Source organism: Notolepis coatsorum (assembly GCF_963971535.1).
Source record: "Notolepis coatsorum genome assembly, chromosome: 9".
Classification (NCBI taxonomy): domain Eukaryota; kingdom Metazoa; phylum Chordata; class Actinopteri; order Aulopiformes; family Paralepididae; genus Notolepis; species Notolepis coatsorum.
Genome location: NC_140173.1, coordinates 57,685,415 through 57,707,310, shown reverse-complemented (window position 1 = coordinate 57,707,310; position 21,896 = coordinate 57,685,415). Strand labels below are relative to the sequence as shown.

The 21,896-nt window shown below is 43.3% G+C and overlaps 2 protein-coding genes across 2 annotated transcripts in view; one reads left to right on the top strand and one right to left on the bottom strand.

Moving 5' to 3' along the window:
• The window catches only part of LOC311234630 (ligand-dependent corepressor-like), a gene marked incomplete at its 3' end in the record, with an annotated part of 57,022 nt that extends 44,417 nt beyond the window's left edge, over positions 1 to 12,605 (bottom strand). Inside the window, exon 1 of the mRNA XM_084321877.1 lies at positions 12,507 to 12,605. Within this exon, the coding sequence (XP_084178003.1) occupies positions 12,507 to 12,603 (97 nt within the window). The 5' untranslated portion in view covers positions 12,604 to 12,605. The remainder of the gene's footprint in view (positions 1 to 12,506) is intronic.
• Positions 12,606 to 15,065: 2,460 nt separating this feature from the next.
• On the top strand, positions 15,066 to 19,872 carry morn4 (MORN repeat containing 4; the record flags this gene model as incomplete). The annotated part of the gene is made up of 4 exons (XM_084321012.1): positions 15,066 to 15,132; positions 18,615 to 18,729; positions 19,511 to 19,620; positions 19,724 to 19,872. The coding sequence occupies 4 exons, from the start codon at positions 15,066 to 15,068 to the stop codon at positions 19,870 to 19,872; spliced, it is 441 nt and encodes a 146-aa protein (XP_084177138.1).
• Between the last annotated feature and the right edge of the window lie 2,024 nt (positions 19,873 to 21,896).

Sequence of the window (21,896 nt, the reverse complement as noted above, 5' to 3'; positions counted from 1 at the left end):
TGGAGACTGAGCCAGCGTCGGACAGTGTGAGAGTGAGGGCTGCAGAAAAAGAAATTGAAAATTAATCAATCAATCAATCCGTGATTTTTCTTTTGTTACAGAATGATTCAAGACCCATCAATTACATCATCCAACATTGTTTAAAGGACTAAGCCATTCGCTGTGACAGAATCGCTTGATATCTAGTCGTTTAGTCGTTATCAACATATCCATTTGTTAAATTATTGTCCGGCATCTTGTGATCCGGCGGAGTGATGTGATATAAAAGAAATCAGTAAATTTCAAGTAGATAGGGTATTATGTTGAAGAATACACTTAAATAAGAGGCCAGAGTAAAATTTTAAGCAAATTATTTTAATATATTCATTGATGATTGATTAATCAATACATGTCAATTCAATCTTAAGCTTAAATTGTAACCTACTGTTAAAACATCATCATACTCCTCACTCTACCCTCTTTGCAGGATTTAACGGAACATAATAAAATGTGAAGGTTTTATAAACCCAACTTAAACCTCCTCAATCATGTCCTCATCAGAGTCCACAATCTCATTGATTTACTACCGATGACAAACATGTTGTTTCCGTTTTTCTTTTTGACTTTGACTGTGAGAATATAATAATCACACACAAAGGGATAATGGCTTATTTAAGCATTACATCACGCGCAGGAGTGGTTTGTGAACAATAAACCATGCCTAGGGGTGGCCGTTAGGCCCAAGGCGCAGCCGAGGGTCGTTAGAACCCCCTAGGCATGGTTTATTGTTCACAAATCACGACTGCAAGTGGTGTAATGCTTTTATACAACTGCCATATTCATCCAACATTATTGCTATACAATAAACACACATTAATCAAAGATTTATTGAAAAAACCATCCGCCAGAAAAAGTTGTTCCCACAACTACAAAAAAGACAAGTTGCCTCCATGTGGAAGCAGCTTGAAGTGCATCCAACCAACTAACACATCCAACTGTGTATTATTGGAATGATTGAGAGAAGTTGCCTCATGTGGAAGCAGCTTGAAGTGAATCCAACCAACTAACACATCCAACTGTGTATTATTGGAATGATTGATTGAACATTTTATTACCAGATGCAGAATGGGTACAATACAGTATGGCTCAATACACACAATTGTTAAGGGGATGCAGACCTACTTTCTATAGAACTTCATTCTTAGATGCTTCTATAGAAAGTAGGTAAAACAAATTAAAAAGTTTTCTTTGCCCTATAGGAAAAAAAAGTTTTCGCCCTATTTTTTTATTTATTTTTTTAAACCTACTGTAGAGGGCCTAAACTTAACCAGTTGGAAACCAAGCGTAAAGTAATAAAATTAGCAATCAATCAATCAATCAATCAACTCAATAGGCCATGCTCACTTAGAACAGCGCAGCACCCAGCTCTCTCTCAGTCTGACTATCCCCCGCGTAACGTTGCAGACAGGAGTGTGTGTGTGTGTGTGTGTGTGCGTGTGTGTGTGTGTGCTTGGGGTGGGTGGAGACTGAGCCAGCGTCGGACAGTGTGAGAGTGAGGGCTGCAGAAAAAGAAATTGAAAATTAATCAATCAATCAATCCGTGATTTTTCTTTTGTTACAGAATGATTCAAGACCCATCAATTACATCATCCAACATTGTTTAAAGGACTAAGCCATTCGCTGTGACAGAATCGCTTGATATCTAGTCGTTTAGTCGTTATCAACATATCCATTTGTTAAATTATTGTCCGGCATCTTGTGATCCGGCGGAGTGATGTGATGTGATTCGGTTGTGGGCGGGTCCTGGGCCAGCAGCGTGGAATTGTGAAGAATAAACACGTGTAAAATGACTGTTTCAGCCAATCAGAATCGAGAAATTTGCATGCCGTTGTATAAAGCAGACTTAATGATTTTAGAATTTTCAGATAATGAAATGAAATGTTTATCAACTATCCAGTTAGTATTTATTTTATAGTGTAACGTTTGGCTTTAAATCATATTGAATGTAGAGAGAGAGAGAGAGAGAGAGAGAGAGAGCCCCCCCCCGTCTGAGTTGCCGTAGTTGATGATGTCACAAACACACACACTAGTAGTGTTGTCACGATACTGGAATTTCGACTTCGATACGATACCTTGAAAAGTATCGATATTCGATACCATTTTTGATACAAAAAATAAAAATAAAAAAATATATATATGTATATATATATATATATATATATATTTTTTTTTTTAACAAATTTTGCTTTTGTTGCTGGTTGATTCTCCTCAGCTTCTCTCTGGTACTATAAGATAAGATAAATATAACACTTTTAAAACCCTTTGTTTATCTTTAGATCAGACATTTAAAAATAACTAAATTATCTAATCTAAATCAAACCCCTGTTAAAAACAAAAACCTGTTTAACCTAGCCATCTATAAAACATCATGCTAAAACTGTGAAACAAACTCCCCTAAATAAATAAATACATAGCAAATATGACTCAGTTATGCAATAGTGCTGCTGCTTTTTATTTGGTTAAAACTACAACAATTTTCATGACGGCGGGCGAGAGAGAGAGAGAGAGAGAGAGAAAGAGAGAGAGAGAGAGAGAGAGCGAGATTAGGAGGGAATGCGTGTGAGAGAGAGGGAGAGAGATAAAGAGAGAGAGAGAGATTTTAGAGAGAGCATTTATTAACGTTACATTTTCAACAAGATTGCTGCTAATTAAACACGTCATGGAAACGGGGTAACGTTATGTCGATGCTACTAGTAGATCGACAGTTAACATTACATAAGGTTTTAGCGCGACGTGGGAATTCCAGAATGGCGAGGATGCAAAGCATGTTAGACCATTGATTGGACTCGTCGCAGAGTTTACATTACACATAGAAACTGCGCGACTCGCGAGAGAAGTTGTCACACAGGCTTCAAACGCAGGGCGGAAGAGCTAGTTTGCTTCTGTACGATTCAGGTTCAGTACTCACTAGTAGAGCTGCCGCGATTACCGCATTACCGCGGTATCGCTGTTACATCACGCCCACCGCAGAGTTAGGCTGAATACCGCATCACCGCTGTTTTTTATAATAATAATAAAGTACCCTGCTCTCGTTGGGCTTGCGGCTCTGCAGATATACCCTACTCCTCTGTCGAGGTTCCAAGCGACCCTATTGGGTACCAAAAAAGTCACGTGAAACACTGTAGACCACTGATTGGTCAGAAGAGAGACGCGTCACACGTTGGAGCATCCTGCAGTGTGTTACCATCAATCGGCAAGCGCATATTCGTTTTTACGTCCTGAATGTCAGCCATTGATCAGAGCTCACAACACGGCTAATACGTTAGCTCCCCGCCGGAGTGGATTACCATCGCTCCTCAGGAGTACTAAACGAGGCATATTGGGTCTCATTCCCGAAAATTTTCCAAAGATATATTCTGGAAGACTTATCTTGGAACCACTGAGACATAATCTATGACAAGTACACTCTGAGTCCTGAACGTGCTGGAGATATGTCTTAAGTGGCTGAAACGGTCGCAGAAATTATATGATCTGATATCTGCTTGGAGAATGGCATTCTGTCGTAAACTGCAAAGCGCGTTCCCGTTCAGCTCATTTGCATACAAAACACTGCCTCCATAGTTCCTTATAAGGCAATTGGCGACGCAGCTGTGTGAAATGGAATGGCGGAAGTGCTTTGCGAGCCGCGTGATTACAAAACCTAGCGTCAGTCAGTGCCAATCAGAGAGAGTCTCCGAGAAATGCGGCTAGGTTTCGTAATCACGCTTGCGCCCATCAAAACTAGATTAGATTAATGTATTGGCATCATATACAGCTTGCGGTACACACCTGCCGCAGCGCGCGCACACACAGACACACACACGCGCGTGCAGTACTGTATATGAATGAATGACATAATATATATAGCCTACGGCGGGCGTAATGAATGAACGCAGTAGGCTTATTATTCCATAAGCCTATAGGCTGAATGAATGAATGAAAACTTTATTTAACAGATTGCAGAATGGGTACAATACAGTACGGCTCAATACACACAATTGTTAAGGGGATGCAGACCTGAGAAAGACGTTTGTCTTGTTTCCATCAGGGTCCCCCATTTTCAATTCATATAGACATTTATGACATACACAACACATGACATTATGGCATAGGGACATATAGGCTACTGTTCATTCGTAGGCGCACACAAGACTTGTTATGGAATATTAATGCAGTCTATTTCCACCGATTAGCTTTAGTTCTTATTTATTTATCCACTGTCATTTCAGTGTTGGTGTATAGGCTATAGTGCAGGGCTGTACGCTAAGCTTTTTCACTAGGGGCACACTTGCCCCTAAATGAGAAATTTAGGGGCAAAGAATATTTTTTAGGGGCAAATTTTTTAATAACTATTTTACCATTATAGTAGGGCTGGGCGATATGGCCTCTAAATGATATTGCGATATTTTTTGGCCATATCACGATACACAATATATATCGCAATATTTTGACATTTCCTAAAGCACTTAAAAATGCTTGATGTAACCCTTTGATGCATACAGTCACGCCAATATGATGATTATAATAAGTCCCTGCAACATATGTTTGCATTATTAAACCATGAAGATGCTTTAAAAAAATATTTAATGAAAATGTACTAAGAGTAGTCTACTGACACACTAATAAAAAAAATTATTTACATCTAAGACTATTTATATAAAAACTCTTGGGTGCCCTTTTTTTGCACAGTACTGTGTTTTCTATCCACTTTATATATATATATATATACTACTGTGAGAAAATAATAATTACACACAAAGGGATAGTGGCTTATAGCAGACTTAATGATTTTAGAATATTTCAGATAATGAAATTAAATGTTTATCATCAACTATCCAGTTAGTATTTATACTGTCTGTAACGTTTGGCTACTTTAAATCATTGAATGTAGAGAGAGAGAGAGAGAGAGAGAGAGGGGGCGAGAACGCACAAGAGAGCCAGCCCCCCCCCCCCCCCCCGGGTTTTGTTCTAGGTTCGCGTTTTGATCGTCTAAGCTGCCGTAGGTGATGACGTCACACTCGAATGTAAACAGGAAGAGTCTAACACGGAGATGGAAAGTCACAGTGGATGATATACAGAAACGAATAACTAATAAATATGAAGTTATGTTTAAACTTCTGTTGTCAAGCGTTGTCACTTGTCAATATAACCCACCCCCTTTCCTCACTTTTCCACCGTCCCTGCTTCACTCGGGACCACCAGCTAACGTTAGCCTATAGCTCCGCCGTCCCTGCTTCACTCGGGACCACCAGCTAACGTTAGCCCATTGCTCGTGTCAATTAAATTGCATGTTATTAAATGTCCGCGCTGGTCTGTCTAATGAAATTACAACCGCAACATTATGTCGCCTGTACAGCCCTGGTTGTAGGCTAATGTTAGTGTAGTGAAATGCGAATGAAGGGGTGAAATCACTATTCGCAAGCTTGCGAGTAGATATAATTTTTCATTCGCACCGGCCAAATTAGGGGGCAATTTGCGACGATCTCGTCGCAGCGTACAGGCCGCCTGTACGTTAATGCCAAGCAAGCAGTGCAAAAATGCTTCCGCATTCGTCACCGCACGCTAGTGCGGTAAAGCGCCCTTCTTTTCAGACAAATGCTACCGTGCGTGCACCGGCGGCGGCGTGCTCGCTCAGGTGCGTGCGTGCGCCGGCGTGCTCGCGCGAGGTGCCCGCGCATGCGACACGAGCGGAGCTCAATATATATAAGTCACCGCCCCTTATTCAGTATCTAGCAAATAGCTCAATTGGCAAGGACACATGGCTGTGGATCCTATGGCTTGTTTGCTGGCGAGTTCGAATCCCATCGAAAATATTTTTTAACGTGATTTTTTTTTAACGTGTATTCTTTCGCCGATTAAGGTTAGGCATTGTTTCGGAGTTGGTTAAGGTTAGAACGGTTAAGTTTAGGCGCTGTTAAGGAGCTGGTTAAGGTTAGAGTTTGTCAAAGAGAATGGCAATATAATTTCTATGGTTAAGGTTAGGTTAAGGTTAAGGTTAGGCATTGTTTCGGAGTTGGTTAAGGTTAGAACGGTTAAGTTTAGGCGTTGTTAAGGAGCTGGTTAAGGTTAGAGTTTGTCAAAGAGAATGGCAATAGACAGCCTATTTCCGCGAAAATGAAAGGCGCATTACTGCATGCCACTACGGTAAATTTTTGCACTGCTTGCTTGGCATAAAGCTACACGCGTACAGGCCTGTAGTGTATTTCAATATAAGTTTAATTGATTAATGATATATTCGAAGGAATGCAGGTTTATAGCTATATCAACCCCCTCCAATGTACAGTAAATTACCAAGTATGGTTTTGTCAATATTCCAATGTACAGTTTTGCTTGTACAGTGTAAGTCTATCCCCCACCCATCCCTACCCAACCTCCTCCAACAGTTTCTACGTCAAATGTACTCTCTTTTCTGGACTCTTTTTGTATCACAAACAGTACTGTATTTGCAAATCTGGTATGTCATAAATGTATAGATGTAGCAGTACTGTCTATCTGTGTCATGTGTGTCATATATGTTATGATGAATTGAAAATGGGGGACCCTGATGTAAACAAGATGAAATTCTTTCTCTGGTCTGCATCCCCTTATGTAATTGAGCTGTACTGTACTGTACCCATTCTGCAATCTGTTAATAAAGTTTTCAATCAATCAATCAATCAAACAAAGGTCTGTCCCATTGTATACCAATCAATGGGATACATTGCATGTTGACCTGCATTCTTTCAAATGTATATAATTAATCATTAAAACAGATGTGTAACAAATAAGAAATAAAAAATTCCACAGAAGGCATTAAATTATTATTATTTTCAATCATTTCACAATAATTGCATAATTGTGTTTGAATATCTGAGTAATTATTTGTCCTAAATAGCTGATTCAGATATGGTTAATCCAGCTGCCCTGTGATCAGATGAATCCATATTATTTATTTTTCCGACATCAAATTCGTAATTTCTTATCGTACAAATATTGTCATATTTATTTTAATTATGATTAAGTAATTAATTCCAAGGAGGCCTGTAGCGTTGACGTGAAGGAATCACTATGAGAACACAGTCTGTCAAGTTATAATAACATTTTAAATTAGTCAATCAATCATGAGATTTGATCGTGGGCTGAGAGCATATTTAAGAGTGCTCCTCAGCACTCTTAGATCTGCTCTCAAATAAGATCTCAGGAAAATTTGAAGACTCCCACTCCCAGCCCTAATATGTCTTAAATAGGCCGAAATCTGGCTAAGACGAAATATTTTGTCGTAACTTCGTTCGAGAATGAGACCCAATGATTTTACTGCAACAAATGTTATAATAAAAGCCCTTCGTTCTATACACTTGTCTGATTGAAAACTTTATTAACAGACCGCAGAATGGGCACAACTCGGCACGCTCTGAGCAAAGAAAGGAACTGAGATATGAATTGAGTAATGCTTGCCTTGCTATGGTCCGGTAAATACGCTGATGTTATTGAACGTGTAACTATATAACGTTAATGCCACAAAACGAATGCCTTTGTTAATCATAAGTAGTAACTTTATAATAATAATAATAAGAAGAAGAAAGGGTCGGGGGGGTAACCGCCGGGCGCTACCACCCCTGCCCGCGACACCAAGTGAACCTCTCTATCGCTCTATCAGCTTAGCTTAGTTAGCTCACGCTAACGCAACGTTAATTTTGGTATTTAACGCGACGTGGGCATAAAGGAATGGCGAGGATGGAAAGCATGTTAGATGCATTTGACCCCACAAAAACAGGCACTTATTTCTGGCAAAATAGGCGGACTCTGAAACAATGCTGTCTAACGTCTACACACGCCGAGCTGCGCTGAGCTACTGTTGTTGTTGCAGCCGGGCGGATATGCTCACGAGGGGATTTTCAAAATAAGAGTATCGCAATATGAATCTATCTTTTTACGTTGCATTGATCCTACTTGATAATTGATAATAGATCGATATATCGATCTGGATCGATGTATCGTCCCACCCCTAGTACTCACCAGGTCTCGGATCTCTGACATTAAAGCGGGTGGACCCGCGATAGACCCAACAATTTCAACCCCCGAAATTGTTCCCAGTCGCAAATTTCAATGCAGTAACACTTGTTTTTAGTTTTACACCCTTCTTTGTCAATGCGATATTCATATTGAGGATTGCGTAAAACTCGCATGACTCTACGTCCAGTACTATGCGAAACCCTATGCTTTCCAAACGCAAAGGAACGCGTTAATAAATAATAATAAAAACAACAGTGACCAACAGGCACGGCCCAAGATCAAGACCTTCTCGGCGCCGAGACGAAGCCAAGAACAGATCACCCAGCTCATAACTACGACCATCACAAAGGACATGCTCATGCTCCCCTTCAGCTTTATAGCGGTAGACTACTCCCTGTGTTAATGGCAGTAGTGGACATCTAAATGCCATCCCAAGTTCTCTGTAGCTTTTCGGTCCGGGTACAACTTTTTGGACCCGTTTCAGCTGGGATACAGCTTTGCATGCCATGCGGTCAGCAGCAAAGTAGACTAGTCTATCAGTCCTCCGAGTAGAGCCAATTGTCGGAATTCGCTACTTTTATGGTATTGAATTTCTTCAATACTATAGAGCAGGGGTCAGCAACCTTTACTATCAAAAGAGCCACTTTTCCCCTGTCCCACAAAATCAAATGCTCAGGGAGCCGCACAACCTATTTACCCTTAAAATGAAGATAACAGTGTATAACGTTTTATATATCCCCAAGCATACCCCACATTTAGCATAAAACACCTGACAATTGCATACCCAAAGTAATTTGCGATTTATTATACTTTATACTTATAGCACACAGTTTGTTGCATTAATGGGATTATAAAGCAACAAAAAGAAAAAATTTGACTTTTTATTGCTGTTTTTACCTGTTATAACAAAGGAAAACCTCAAACTCTTATGAAGAGGAGAAAAAATACTGGCTGTGTAGACCTATTTTTAAATAAAACACAGAAGAGGAGACAAAACACTGGTGTCTGTAGACCGACTTTGAAATAAAACCCTGAACTATTCAGGTATATTTGAGTCCTTCCCTTATTTGTGGAAAATCTATAAAATAAAAATGTTCGTTGTTCGCAAATATATCTTTTTTTTGTTTGGGCCAGGGAGCCGCAGCTGATTGGCTAAAGAGCCGCATGCTGCCTCGGAGCCGCAGGTTGCCAACCCCTGCTATAGAGTATCGGAAAACGCTGTGGTATCAGAATATGGTGTACCAAATGTTGATACCCAAGTAGTTAATCGCGTCAATGAGCATGTTTGTTCCAAGATACAAAACATTTCTTCCATTCAATCCAAAATCATCCAGAATGTAACAAAGCCTCCGATTGGCTCACACAGCACACAAGAGCAACACGCATAACTCAGTGAAGTAAGGTATTTGAGGTATTTTAAGTATTGTTTTGGCATCTGTATCGAATCCCAGGTATGGGTATTGGCACTGGTATCGAACATTTTCAAACAATATCCAGCCCTACCTCAGAGTGAATGGTATTCATCACGATACAACGAGTCCTAAATTCTACAGAGAATAGTACAGTAGACTGTAGAGTAGACCATTAGCTCTGGGTAGGGATGGGTACCGAATTCGGTACTTTTGAGGTACCGAACCGAAACACCTCGGTACTACCGAGTATCGAATCTAGTGAGAAACCGAAAAAAAAATAAAAAAAATACATTTTTTTTTTATGTCAACGTTCACACGCACAATATATGCTTACCTAGGATTTGACTTGATTCAACAACAAAGCAGTCGGAGCAATGACAAGCCGAAAACTGTCGAAATTGTAGTTATTTGAAGTTTGGATTTTTTCTTTTTACGACTGAGGTAGGTAAATTAAATTTCTTGAGACTAAAGTACCGAAAAAAGGTACCGTTGGGTACCGGTATCGATTCACAGGTACCGGTTCAAATGTGAAAGGTACCCATCCCTAGCTCTGGGTCACTGGGTAAAAATGACTGAGATTTCCGACATGTTACACATGGCTCTGGAATGGAAAAGTGTCTTTATACCTGTATCACTGTACATATTAATACTACAACTCTGTACATACATCCGATTAGCACTATTACTCAGTACTAATTGATATATTTTATACCCAGTTTAATCACCTGTACATTGTATATTACTATTGCACTTTACTGTTACATTTACACTCTGGTTGGATGCCAAACTTATTTTCGTTTGTACTGTACTTGTGCTGCATAATGACAATACATTTGAATCCAATATTGGATTTTTAGTACATTTAGCTGATGCTTTTATCCAAAGCGACTTACAAGTTCTGTACATCAAGTCAGCAGGAAGGATACAACTCTGGCAGCTAAGGGTCAGTAACATTGTTCGTCAAACAGTGTCCAACTTGTGTGCTATACTTGCGTCACGTGCATATTAGCATAGTAGGTAATAATATAGGCAAGGTAGATTCCTTAGTAGCAGAGTGCATACTAGTAAAAGACAGTACAAAAGGTTAGTATTTTCTTTAGTATCGCCGCAATTGGGCTGTCCACAATATAGATACCCTGTTTTAACCCGATATTGGACCGATATCCAATAGTACCCATTTGTACATCTTAAAACATGAAATGAAGAATTAATTACTCAGTTTTAACCCTTTCACTGCCACACTACCAAACGGTTAACCCTTTCACTGCGACAATACAGAGGGTTAACCCTTTCACTGAAAGGGTTAACACAAATGCTCCCAGTTGTTGGAAACATTCTCAAGTACCCTTTACGCCATAGATAGCCTGGAGGGTCTCAGCTATGTCAGGTCTACATGCTCCCATTCCAGAGTCAGTGGATGATGATGTCTCTGGGTCAGTGGTTAGCTAGGTTTTCTATGACACGAGTGACCCACATTTTTCAAAACAATGATTTTCTTGCAGCCCAATATTAATTTTGCAGGTCACTATGTCGAGTGATCTAACTAGGCTACACTTTTTTTTTTTTTTTTTAAGTTAAGTAGCCTATATAGCTAGTGTTTAATCCAGCCCACTTTACATTGCAGGGCACCTTCCAAAAAGCATTGGCAACATATATATTTTTGTAAACAACAAATGTCTGCAAAATAATTTGGGGTGTCATAATAATCTACCTAATATAGCCCAAGAAAAACACAGCCATAAAGTAGCATCTCCCTTTACAATTAGGCTACCGGTATGTTAGAATACATTTCACAAGATAACTGTGCACACTCTCTCCCTCACTCTATATATCTCTCTCATATTCACAACACACACACACACAGTGGATTCGGGTCACGCTTGAAAACAAGACTAAGTACTATGGAACAGCTCACCCACTGACTCAAGCACTTATATATATACACTCTCTTTTTGTATCACAAACAGTACTGTATTTGCAAATCTGGTATGTCATAAATGTATAGATGTAGCAGTACTGTCTATCTGTATGTCATGTATGTCATATATGTCAATATGAATTGAAAATGGGGGACCCTGATGTAAACAAGACGAAAGTCTCTCTCTGGTCTGCATCCCCTTAAAACAATTGTATGTATTGAGCACAGTCTCTGGAGCGTAACAGTAAGAAGCATTTTGTATGAAAGTATTCTGTACTTCTGTATGACAACTATTAAAGAACTTGAACTTGAGCTGTACTGTACCCATTCTGCAATCTGTTAATAAAGTTTTCAATCAATCAATAGTAGGTCAATAGCAAACCATATCCAACATGCAATAGGCCTAGGAATGAAGAGCGCTTGAGGAGGGGTGGAGGGGTAGATAGAAACTACACAGGCTAACAGACACAACTTCAGCAGAGTTTGCAGTTTCCCTGCTCAGTGCTCAGGGGTCTCTTGTCTTGGCTTCACCCTGACTTCCTCATTGCAGCAATGCGCGCCCACGCGACGATGATTTCAGTAAAGAAGAAGAAGAAGAAGAAAAAAAAAAGCTAACGTTGACCGAGTGCCTCCGCGTCGCCCTCCCCCATCCCAAATAGAGTAGGGTATATCTGCAGAGCCGCATGTCCAACGTCTGGGCGGGGCTTCGGGGGCTTGTACAAGTCTACAACGTCGGGCTTGCGGCTCTGCAGATATCCCCCCTATTGCCCAAATACAGTATCATCACACGGGAGCGCGCGCGGGCTCCGCAATGGTTGACACTCCCTTTAAAATAAACACACACAGCAAGTGCCCTTTAAACCAACGACGCTTTTTCTTTTTTAAACAACAAATGTAAGATTCCAGTTCAAAACCACACAACCGAGGAAAATAAGCATAACCCCCCTCCCGGCCCAGTGTACACATTTGTCATAATAAACTGCAAACAACATTGACTTAGTTAGTTATAGCGCCCGTTGGCCGCCGTGGAGAGGAAACAGTTGAGGACAAAAAGTCGCTGCCTGGTGGAGAGAGAGATAGCTGCTTATTACACCTCGCAATACCACGACGCGTTCGAAGCCGTACGTTTCTTTTTTTTTAAGCGTGCATTTGAGCGGTATCCTTACCTACACAGTGAATGAGTTTGTGTCGCCACGAGTCAAGTTCCTGCCGAAAGCCGCGCCTCTCGATCGTGCATTGCTGCCGTTTACACAGACTCGCCATTTTCTAACCAGAGTCCTCCTCCCGGGGCGCGCGCTCCTCACCGTCCGCCGGAGAGAGAGAGGAAGCTCAGTCTGCTGCTGTTAGACAACAGGGGATATCTGCAGAGCCGCAAGCCCAACGTCAACGTCCCGAAGCCCCGCCCAGACGTTGGGCTTGTGGCTCTGCAGATATACCCTACTCCTCCGCTATGATGAACGCGGCGCGTTCGCCTCGCGGCCGAGCAGGGTAGTACGTTTATATTAAATAATAATAACATAAGCACTCCTCAACAACCTAGAATTATTCAAGAATCAAGAATCAAGGCACGCTAGAATTATTATTATTATTATTATTATTATTATTATTATTATTATTATTATTATTATTATTATTATTATTATTATTATTATTATTATTATTATTATTATTATACGTAATGGAGGTAGGGGGATTGTATGCCTACACATTTGACTACTGTATATTTTGGACTATACTATTTAGAATGTATATCTTTGACTGTGTATTCTTATTTTTGACTACCTAAATGTATTGTGATGAACGATCTGTGGTGCTGAATATATATATATATATATATATATAACAAAAACACAATCTAAGGCATTTTGCTCAGGTGATAGGCTGAATGAATGAATGAAAACTTTATTTAACAGATTGTAGAATGGGTACAATACGGTACGGCTCAATACACACAATTGTTAAGGGGATGCAGACCAGAGAAAGACTTTCGTCTTGTTTACATCAGGGTCCCCCATTTTCAATTCATATTGAGTCTATATAATTCAACCAGAGAGCTAATATAATTCAATCAGACGATCTTGTCCTAGTAGGCCGAGGAGGATGAACACAGGCCAGGTCTATGCCTTTACTTAAACTAACTTTTATTTTATTTTTGTATCACAAACAGTACTGTATTTGCAAATCTGGTATGTCATAAATGTATAGATGTAGCAGTACTGTCTATCTGTATGTCGTGCGTCATAAATGTTATGATGAATTGAAAATGGGGGACCCTGATGTAAACAAGACGAAAGTCTTTCTCTGGTCTGCATCCCCTTAACAATTGTGTGTATTGAGCTGTACTGTATTGTACCCATTCTGCAATCTGTTAATAAAGTTTTCAATCAATCAATCATTCAAAAAGGGCTAAAGAAAAAAATAAACCAAAACATTCCCTTACTGCCCTTTAAAGAAAAATGTCCGCCACATAATTCCCTATATGCTATAATAATAACACACCAGGCCAATCAGAATAAGTTTTATAAATGAGAGGCACCGACAGCCTGGGTCCTGGCGCGCTGCGGTGCGGTGCGCTCCTCCGAGCAGAGAGCGTCTCGGGGAGGACGCCGATGTGTCTGAATAACGGTCTCTTTTCATTCCCTGCTCGTAGGTGGATTCCATGCTCCGGAGACTACGAACGTATAGAGCGCAGGTAAATAGGGCCATTGCCTGTATTTGGCTGACATTTGATAAGAGCCGTGTTCTTCTAGCCTATTGTAGGATACAGTCGCCTATACATGACAACAAGCGATATCCCTAAATGTAATCTACAGACCTAAGCGATAGCACAAGAATCAGGCATATATGTAGGTTAGATATTTACGTTCGGGGTGGTGTGTCAGTATTATAATTTGGCTAATTAATAATTTACCACCATCCCGTGGTATAGCAGCGTGTGTAGAATTACATTTGAGTGGCATTCTGTTACACGCAGATCATACTACTATAAGAGACCAGGCCTGCTATGTTTAAAGGCACAATCTAATAGCCTAATCGTTATTTGATAATTGGCATCATCTTCCACTGGTCTTTTGTCTCCAGATCCTCCTCTTTCCACAAGTAAATCGTTATTCCTTATGTCCATAGGCTACTAGTAAGCATAAACACATTCACACTCCGTAGGATAATTGACAAGAGGGTATATGTTGGTAAGATACTTAATGATAATAACATACACTAAAGGGACCAAATACTCCAATGTGTGGTTACAATTTGAAAGCCCAGATCTATGACATTGCCCAGGCTGTTTTCTGCAGGGGGGATATCTTCACCGTTTTGGATCCGTCCGCTCACTTGAGTGTGAATGCCTCCTAAACAAACATTATGCAGTAAGTCGGCCATGTCCATTCATCAGTGGAGCAGCATAGGAAATGCCTTGATGGCGTCTGGGTTCATGGGGATGGTTTAGCTGTTTACATAATGTAATTTGAACTGTCCAAGAACAAAGGACGCGTGATAGTTGTTTTTTTGGGGGCAGATTTACCCCTCTATATGTTTCTGTAATAGTCTGTGTGTGTGTGTGTGGTGTGTGTGTGTGTGTGTGTGTGTGTGTGTGTGTGTGTGTGTGTGTGTGTGTGTGTGTGTGTGTGTGTGCGTGTGCGTGTGCGCATGCATGTGCGCATGCGTGTGTGTGCATGTGTGTGTGTGCGTGTGCGTGTGTGTGTGGGGTGAACGCAGGGGAAGACATGACTCTGACAAGAGGATCTTTCTCCTATGCCAGCGGGGAGGAGTACCATGGAGAGTGGAAAGAAGGCAAGACTGAATGCCCACTTCTACACTTTCATGCTGAACCATCATACATCTCTTAAGACCAAGTCCAAGTACAGTATCTCTGTATGTCTCTCTAAAGCCTGTTAGTCAGTGATTAGGGATAATCAGGGTTAACTGGTGGGTATGGGAGAGTCTGCATTTATATACGGTTTAGACTTGAGATTTTAGATAGCTATAGCTAGTTTACATATTCTTGCGAGTGACGGTGATCAAGGAACCAACACAAACCAAACTAAAAAGATATTCTTTTATTGATCCCCTTGGGGAAATTCAGCACAATCGACACTAAAACTGCATAGACCACTATGTAATGATAATTGCAGGCTGTGTGGTAGGGTTTCCCTAAAGCAATAAATCACTTTAGTTGAATGGTTTTATTATCTACCTAGCATACCTCTAGCCGAGTTCACAAACGGTCAACCACCGACATTCTACCCCAGGTGTAGGGAACTCGCTAGGTGTGGAATTTAGGAACAGCTAAGCCCAACACATTAGATCTGTGAATGTACACACAAGCCTCATGTCCTGCTTCCGTGGGTCTGCCTTTAGGAATAATTGAATAACAAAAAACACTGTATTTTAATAGAAATATCAATGCAGTGAGCAAAGAAATAAAAAAAAAAACATGTCTCCATTGATGGCAACAGATTTATCTGATCTGTTAAGGCCTTGGAGCTTTTTAAATCCGCGTCATAACAGCTGAGCCTGAGATCACATGCTTCCCTTTTCTGATCACCTTTGACCTCTGTGGCTCTGTGACGTCACTCGTTTAGTTTCATAGTAAAACCTAAAGGTCCATACTAATACTACTGTAGGATATTTTGCTCTGTTATAAAGATCATACTTTCACCTGCAGTTATTACTTCCCAATGACATTATGAAAATATCTCAATGAATCTCAAGGTCAGTTAATGTCAAAGGTTGACTGTTCATGAAATATCACTTTTAAAAAGCATAATGCAGATATATACTGGTAATACAATGTTTGTATTGCTTTGACACATATATATATACACACACACAGAGACAGTGGTGCCATTGACTGACATAAAGACTCAAAATAAAATTCTGTGTTGCCATACCAACTGAGTTGTAAGGAATTTGTCTTGACACGCTCAAGCTATTACGCCAAATCCTAATTAGCTAGCATTGGCAACCCGTGACCCCAACACAGCCAGATCTACCTGCTGGGGCTCTTGTCAAATCTTAAGGATTAGACTTTAGACTCTTTTAGGAAATCTCAGCGGAGCTGCTGGCGAGAAAATAAATAAATCGCAACACATGCGGACACCGTGAGAGACGATGCCCTACTCCGATACATTTGAATTGGCATCCAATATTGTTTGTTTGATTGACTGATTGATTATTAATCAGGATCAGTGACTGCAAAGGAGAATTGACGAGCTGTGTCTTTGCTCTTGTAGTCTCATGGGCAGGTCATGGCAAATGTCCTAAAACCCCATTTCAGCTGGTGTGATTTTTGCGACATGTTAAGTCACTTGAAAGGGCATTGTAGAAAGGAAGCAGTTCCCTTATCCAATGAATTAGTATTCTCCACAACGTTAAGATAAGATATTCCTTTATTGATCAACCTTGGGGAAGTTCGGGCACCCTAGCAGCGTGGGGGCGGGGAGATACAGGTATGGGCAGGGTAATAGAAAGACATAAATAGATTAGATCTGAATATAAAATATATTTCTAGTAATTGGAAAAAACAATGTACTGGTGGTGCATGTAGTTCAGGGTCATGTAGTCTGGTAGGGTTCAACTTCAGTGGTGGACCACAGGCTGCAAGAGCGGGAACATGCATGAATACATACATACATACATGCATACATTCCTCACATGCTTTCACAGCCTGAGATCCCAAAGAAGAAATCCCTGGTAAAAAAAAAACCTGCTGGATTAGACTGCTGTAATTCCCACCAGGAGGCAGATGGGATTCCTAATTCAGTAAACCTTTAGCTGACAGAGGGGGAAGGATACTTTAAATCCAGGCACATACTGACTCATGTGACATATGTCGCGGCTTTACAGTATCAAGAGAATATGAGACCCGCCGTCATGTGGCTTGATGTGATGGAGCGTTCCGATCCTGCAGTGTGTGATGTGATCACATAAGAGGTTGCAAGGTCAGATGGAGCGTGATGATACCTCTTCTTTTCCAAAATTATGTTTTTGGTAGATTTTTATTTGTTTGTACTACCGGGCAGTCTGGTAGAGGGAGAGAGAGAGAAAGAACGGGAGACAGAGCGGGGGGGAGACATTCGGCAAAGGACGCCGGGTCCGGGAATCGAACCCGGGTCGGCCGCTTCGCGACACAGTGCGTTACATGGGTCGCCACTTGGGTGCCTGTGATGACACCTCTTATAGTGACTTACTCTACACGGCACAACCGGATACATACTCGCTAGCTACTGCCAGCCTGTTGGATTAGATTCAAATTTATTGTCATCATACAGCACAAGTACTGTACAACAGAAATAAGTGTGGCATCCAACCAGAGTTGCATAAACAGTAAAGTGCAATAGTAATAGAGTATATAATGTACAGGTGATTAAACTGGGTATGAAGTATACATTAGTACTACCGAGTACTAGTGCTAATCAGATGTAGGTACAGAGTTGTAGTATTAATATGTACAGTGATACAGGTATAAAGACACTATGGTAGTAAGCCATACTGGCCAGCAACGTGACTAGTAAGGGATTTGTACAGATATATAGTACAGATATGTTAGAAGGATTATATGCAGGTATGTACAGACAGATGTGTATATATATATATATATATATATATATATATATATATATATATATATATATATATACACGGTAAGAATAAATGTATATACAGCATTATTGTAGTATGCTATCATCATACAGAGATCATACAGAGTTATATGGGTTATATGCAGGTGTATGTATGTATCCATGGTTAGCATAACGGTGTTATCAGTTCTTTATTTTCTTTCCGATTTAGGGCTAAAGAGAAAAATCAACCGAAACATTCCTTTACTGCCCTTTAAAGAAAAATGTTATAACAACCTATGCTATAACACACCAGGCCAATCAGTTTAAATGAGAGGCACCAAAAGTCGCACGGTTGTCTTGGTGCGCTGCTGTGATGGCCCGGGGGGGGGGGGGGGGGGGGCGGCAGACAGAGGATGGGTTAAGATGACGCCATGACAGGTCAGCGAATGGGCAAGATGGCTGTTTTGTACGAGTACACCAACAAACTACAAATATGTGGTCTGGCTGACAATGTCGCCGTTGACTCGGGAGGAAATGTCAAACCCCACTCCGCTGTGTGGGAAAGCACATCGAGAACCGCTCACGGACAAAGGCGAAGATGACATTTAGGACGGACACAAATGCCCGTTACCCCCATGAGTGTTTTTTGGTGTCTTCTTTTCCTGCAAGTCCCAGCCGTGATAACATGGAGCTGTTATGTGCTTTCCTCAGGTCGGAGGCACGGTGTCGGCCAGCTCAAGTTCCAAGATGGCACCTGCTACACGGGCCAGTTTGAGAATGGACTCTTCCATGGTTCTGGTGTACTGCTTTTTACAGACGGATCAAGGTGTGCGTGTGTGGGTTGTGGGTTTGTGGAGGGGTGGGTGGGTAGGAAGGTGTACCTAGCTTTTTCAGCACCACGTCTGCATCAGATAGGGTTCAGGGGGGGCGACAGTGGCTCAGGAGGTAGAGCGGTCGTCTGGTAATCAGAACCTTCCGGGTTCGATTCCGACTCCTCCTGGCAGCGTGTCTTTGTTTGTTTATTTATTTATTACCCAGGGACAGTGCACATTAATGAACATCTTCAGTTTCCACATCAATGTAAATGTGCCAGAATAAGCTAATGAGCTAGTTTCCATCTGTAGTCCCTGCCTACCATGCATGTCTTTATGGTGTGGGAGGGAACCGGAGTACCCAGAGGAAACCCACAAGAACACAGGGAGAACATGCAAACTCCACACAGAAAGGCCCCCCTACTTAACCCCTAACTGTTCCCAATAAGCAGGTTGGCACCTTGCATGGTCGCCTCCGCTGTCGGTGTGTGAGTGAATGGGTGAATGTGAGGAACAAAATTGTAAAGCACTTTGGATAAAAGCACTATATATAAATGCAGTCCATTTATTTGAGCCCCCCGGCAGAGAATGACAGGGAGAGCTGAAATTCCCCATCTGGGAGTGGATAGACCCCCCCCCCCCCCCCCCGCTGTCATCAGTGGCTCAAAGGTTTCGGAGAGAGGTCGATCATTCACTTTAGGAAAAAAATAAAGTCGTAAAGCTTTGGACAAAAACACTAGATAAATGCAGTCCATTTACCATCAGGCCCACGTTGTCTTTGTCCCCCCGCTTCAGGTACGAGGGAGAATTCGCGCAGGGGAAGTTCCAAGGCACCGGAATCTTCGGTCGATTCGACGGCATGAAGTTCGAAGGAGAGTTCAAAAGTGGACGCGTGGAGGGATATGGTCAGTCTGTCCCGCCGTAGCGACCCATCAGACTCCATGTCTCTTTGTCTCTCTAGTGGTTGATGATCTCGTCACGCTGTGTCCCGTCTCTCTGCACCCCCAGGGCTGCTGACGTTCCCCGACGGGTCCCACGGAGTACCGCGGAACGAGGGCTTGTTTGAGAACCACAAGCTGCAGAAGAGGGAGAAGTGCCCCGGTGTGGTGCAGAGGGCGCAGGCCTCAGCCTGCAGCGCCCGCAGCCTGGCGCTATGACCTCGGTTCCCCCCTGCAGCGCCCGCAGCCTGGCGCTATGACCTCGGTTCCCCCCTGCAGCGCCCGCAGCCTGGCGCTATGACCTCGCAGGCTGGCGCTATGACCTCGGTTCCCCCCTGCAGCGCCCGCAGGCTGGCGCTATGACCTCGGTTCCCCCTGCAGTGCCCGCAGGCTGGCGCTATGACCTCGGTTCCCCCTGCAGCGCCCGCAGGCTGGCGCTATGACTTCGGTTCCCCCTGCAGCGCCCGCAGGCTGGCGCTATGACCTCGGTTCCCCCTGCAGCGCCCGCAGGCTGGCGCTATGACCTCGGTTCCCCCTGCAGCGCCCGCAGGCTGGCGCTATGACCTCGGTTCCCCCTGCAGCGCCCGCAGCCTGGCGCTATGACCTCGGTTCCTCCCTGCAGCGCCCGCAGCCTGGTGCTATGACCTCGGTTCCCCCTGCAGCGCCCGCAGCCTGGCGCTATGACCTCGGTTCCCCCTGCAGCGCCCGCAGCCTGGCGCTATGTCCTCGGTTCCTCCCTGCAGCGCCCGCAGCCTGGCGCTATGACCTCGGTTCCTCCCTGCAGCGCCCGCAGCCTGGCGCTATGACCTCGGTTCCCCCCTGCAGCGCCCGCAGCCTGGCGCTATGACCTCGGTTCCTCCCTGCAGCGCCCGCAGCCTGGCGCTATGACCTCGGTTCCTCCCTGCAGCGCCCGCAGCCTGGCGCTATGACCTCGGTTCCTCCCTGCAGCGCCCGCAGCCTGGCGCTATGACCTCGCAGCCTGGCGTTATGACCTCGGTTCCCCCTGCAGCGCCCGCAGCCTGGCGCTATGACCTCGGTTCCCCCCTACAGCGCCCGCAGCCTGGCGCTATGACCTCGGTTCCCCCCTACAGCGCCCGCAGCCTGGCGCTATGACCTCGGTTCCTCCCTGCAGCGCCCGCAGCCTGGCGCTATGACCTCGGTTCCCCCCTGCAGCGCCCGCAGCCTGGCGCTATGACCTCGGTTCCTCCCTGCAGCGCCCGCAGCCTGGCGCTATGACCTCGGTTCCCCCCTGCAGCGCCCGCAGCCTGGCGCTATGACCTCGGTTCCCCCCTGCAGCGCCCGCAGCCTGGCGCTATGACCTCGGTTCCCCCCTGCAGCGCCCGCAGCCTGGCGCTATGACCTCGGTTCCTCCCTGCAGCGCCCGCAGCCTGGCGCTATGACTCGCAGCCTGGCGCTATGATCTCGCAGCCTGGCGCTATGATCTCGCAGCCTGGTGCTATGATCTCGCAGCCTGGTGCTATGACCTCGCAGCCTGGCGCTATGACCTCGCAGCCTGGCGCTATGACCTCGGTTCCCCCCTGGAGACAAAAGGGCGTAGATGTCGCTCGGTCCGGGACGTATTGCGGACGGTGGCGGGAGGCTCCCGATTTGTACCCTTTTGTAGCGGTTCTCGCGGAGCTACTGAGGAGTAGGGCTGTCTTAAATACTTTGAAGCTTCGAAGCTTCGTTCGATGGGCATGGATTCGAATGGGAAAATAAAATTCGAATAATCAAAATCAACTCTGCCTCTCTTTGTTAACTACAACAAGCAATGCTGTTTGTTATTTAAGATGAGGTCGGACTCGGCACTGACAGATTTGTGTTCAATGTGCTGCTTTTATAAAGCCTCAAATGACGGCTTACAATATTTCATGAAAGCAAAGTGTTTCGTTTGTCTTAAGATTTAAAAAGGTTTAAACTTTACAGCACTAACAAAGTTGAACAAAGTGCTGTACAAGTCCCACAACATACATTTTTTTTAAGAAATTTAATCTCGAAGCTTCGAATTCAAATCGAATCTCGCCCCCGAAGCTTCGAATGCCAAAAAAAGATTCGAAGGTCAGCCCTACTGAGGAGGTTCTGTGGTTGTAGAGCGACCTTTTTCACCTTCTGGTAGGGATACGAGGTAGCACGGAGATCCGATCTGCTGTTGAGGGACGATGAGTGTCGGAAGATCAGCAGTGGTCAACTATTCGCAGTACCAGCCGAGTTTCCCAGGACGCTCGGCTCTGGTGAAAACAAAT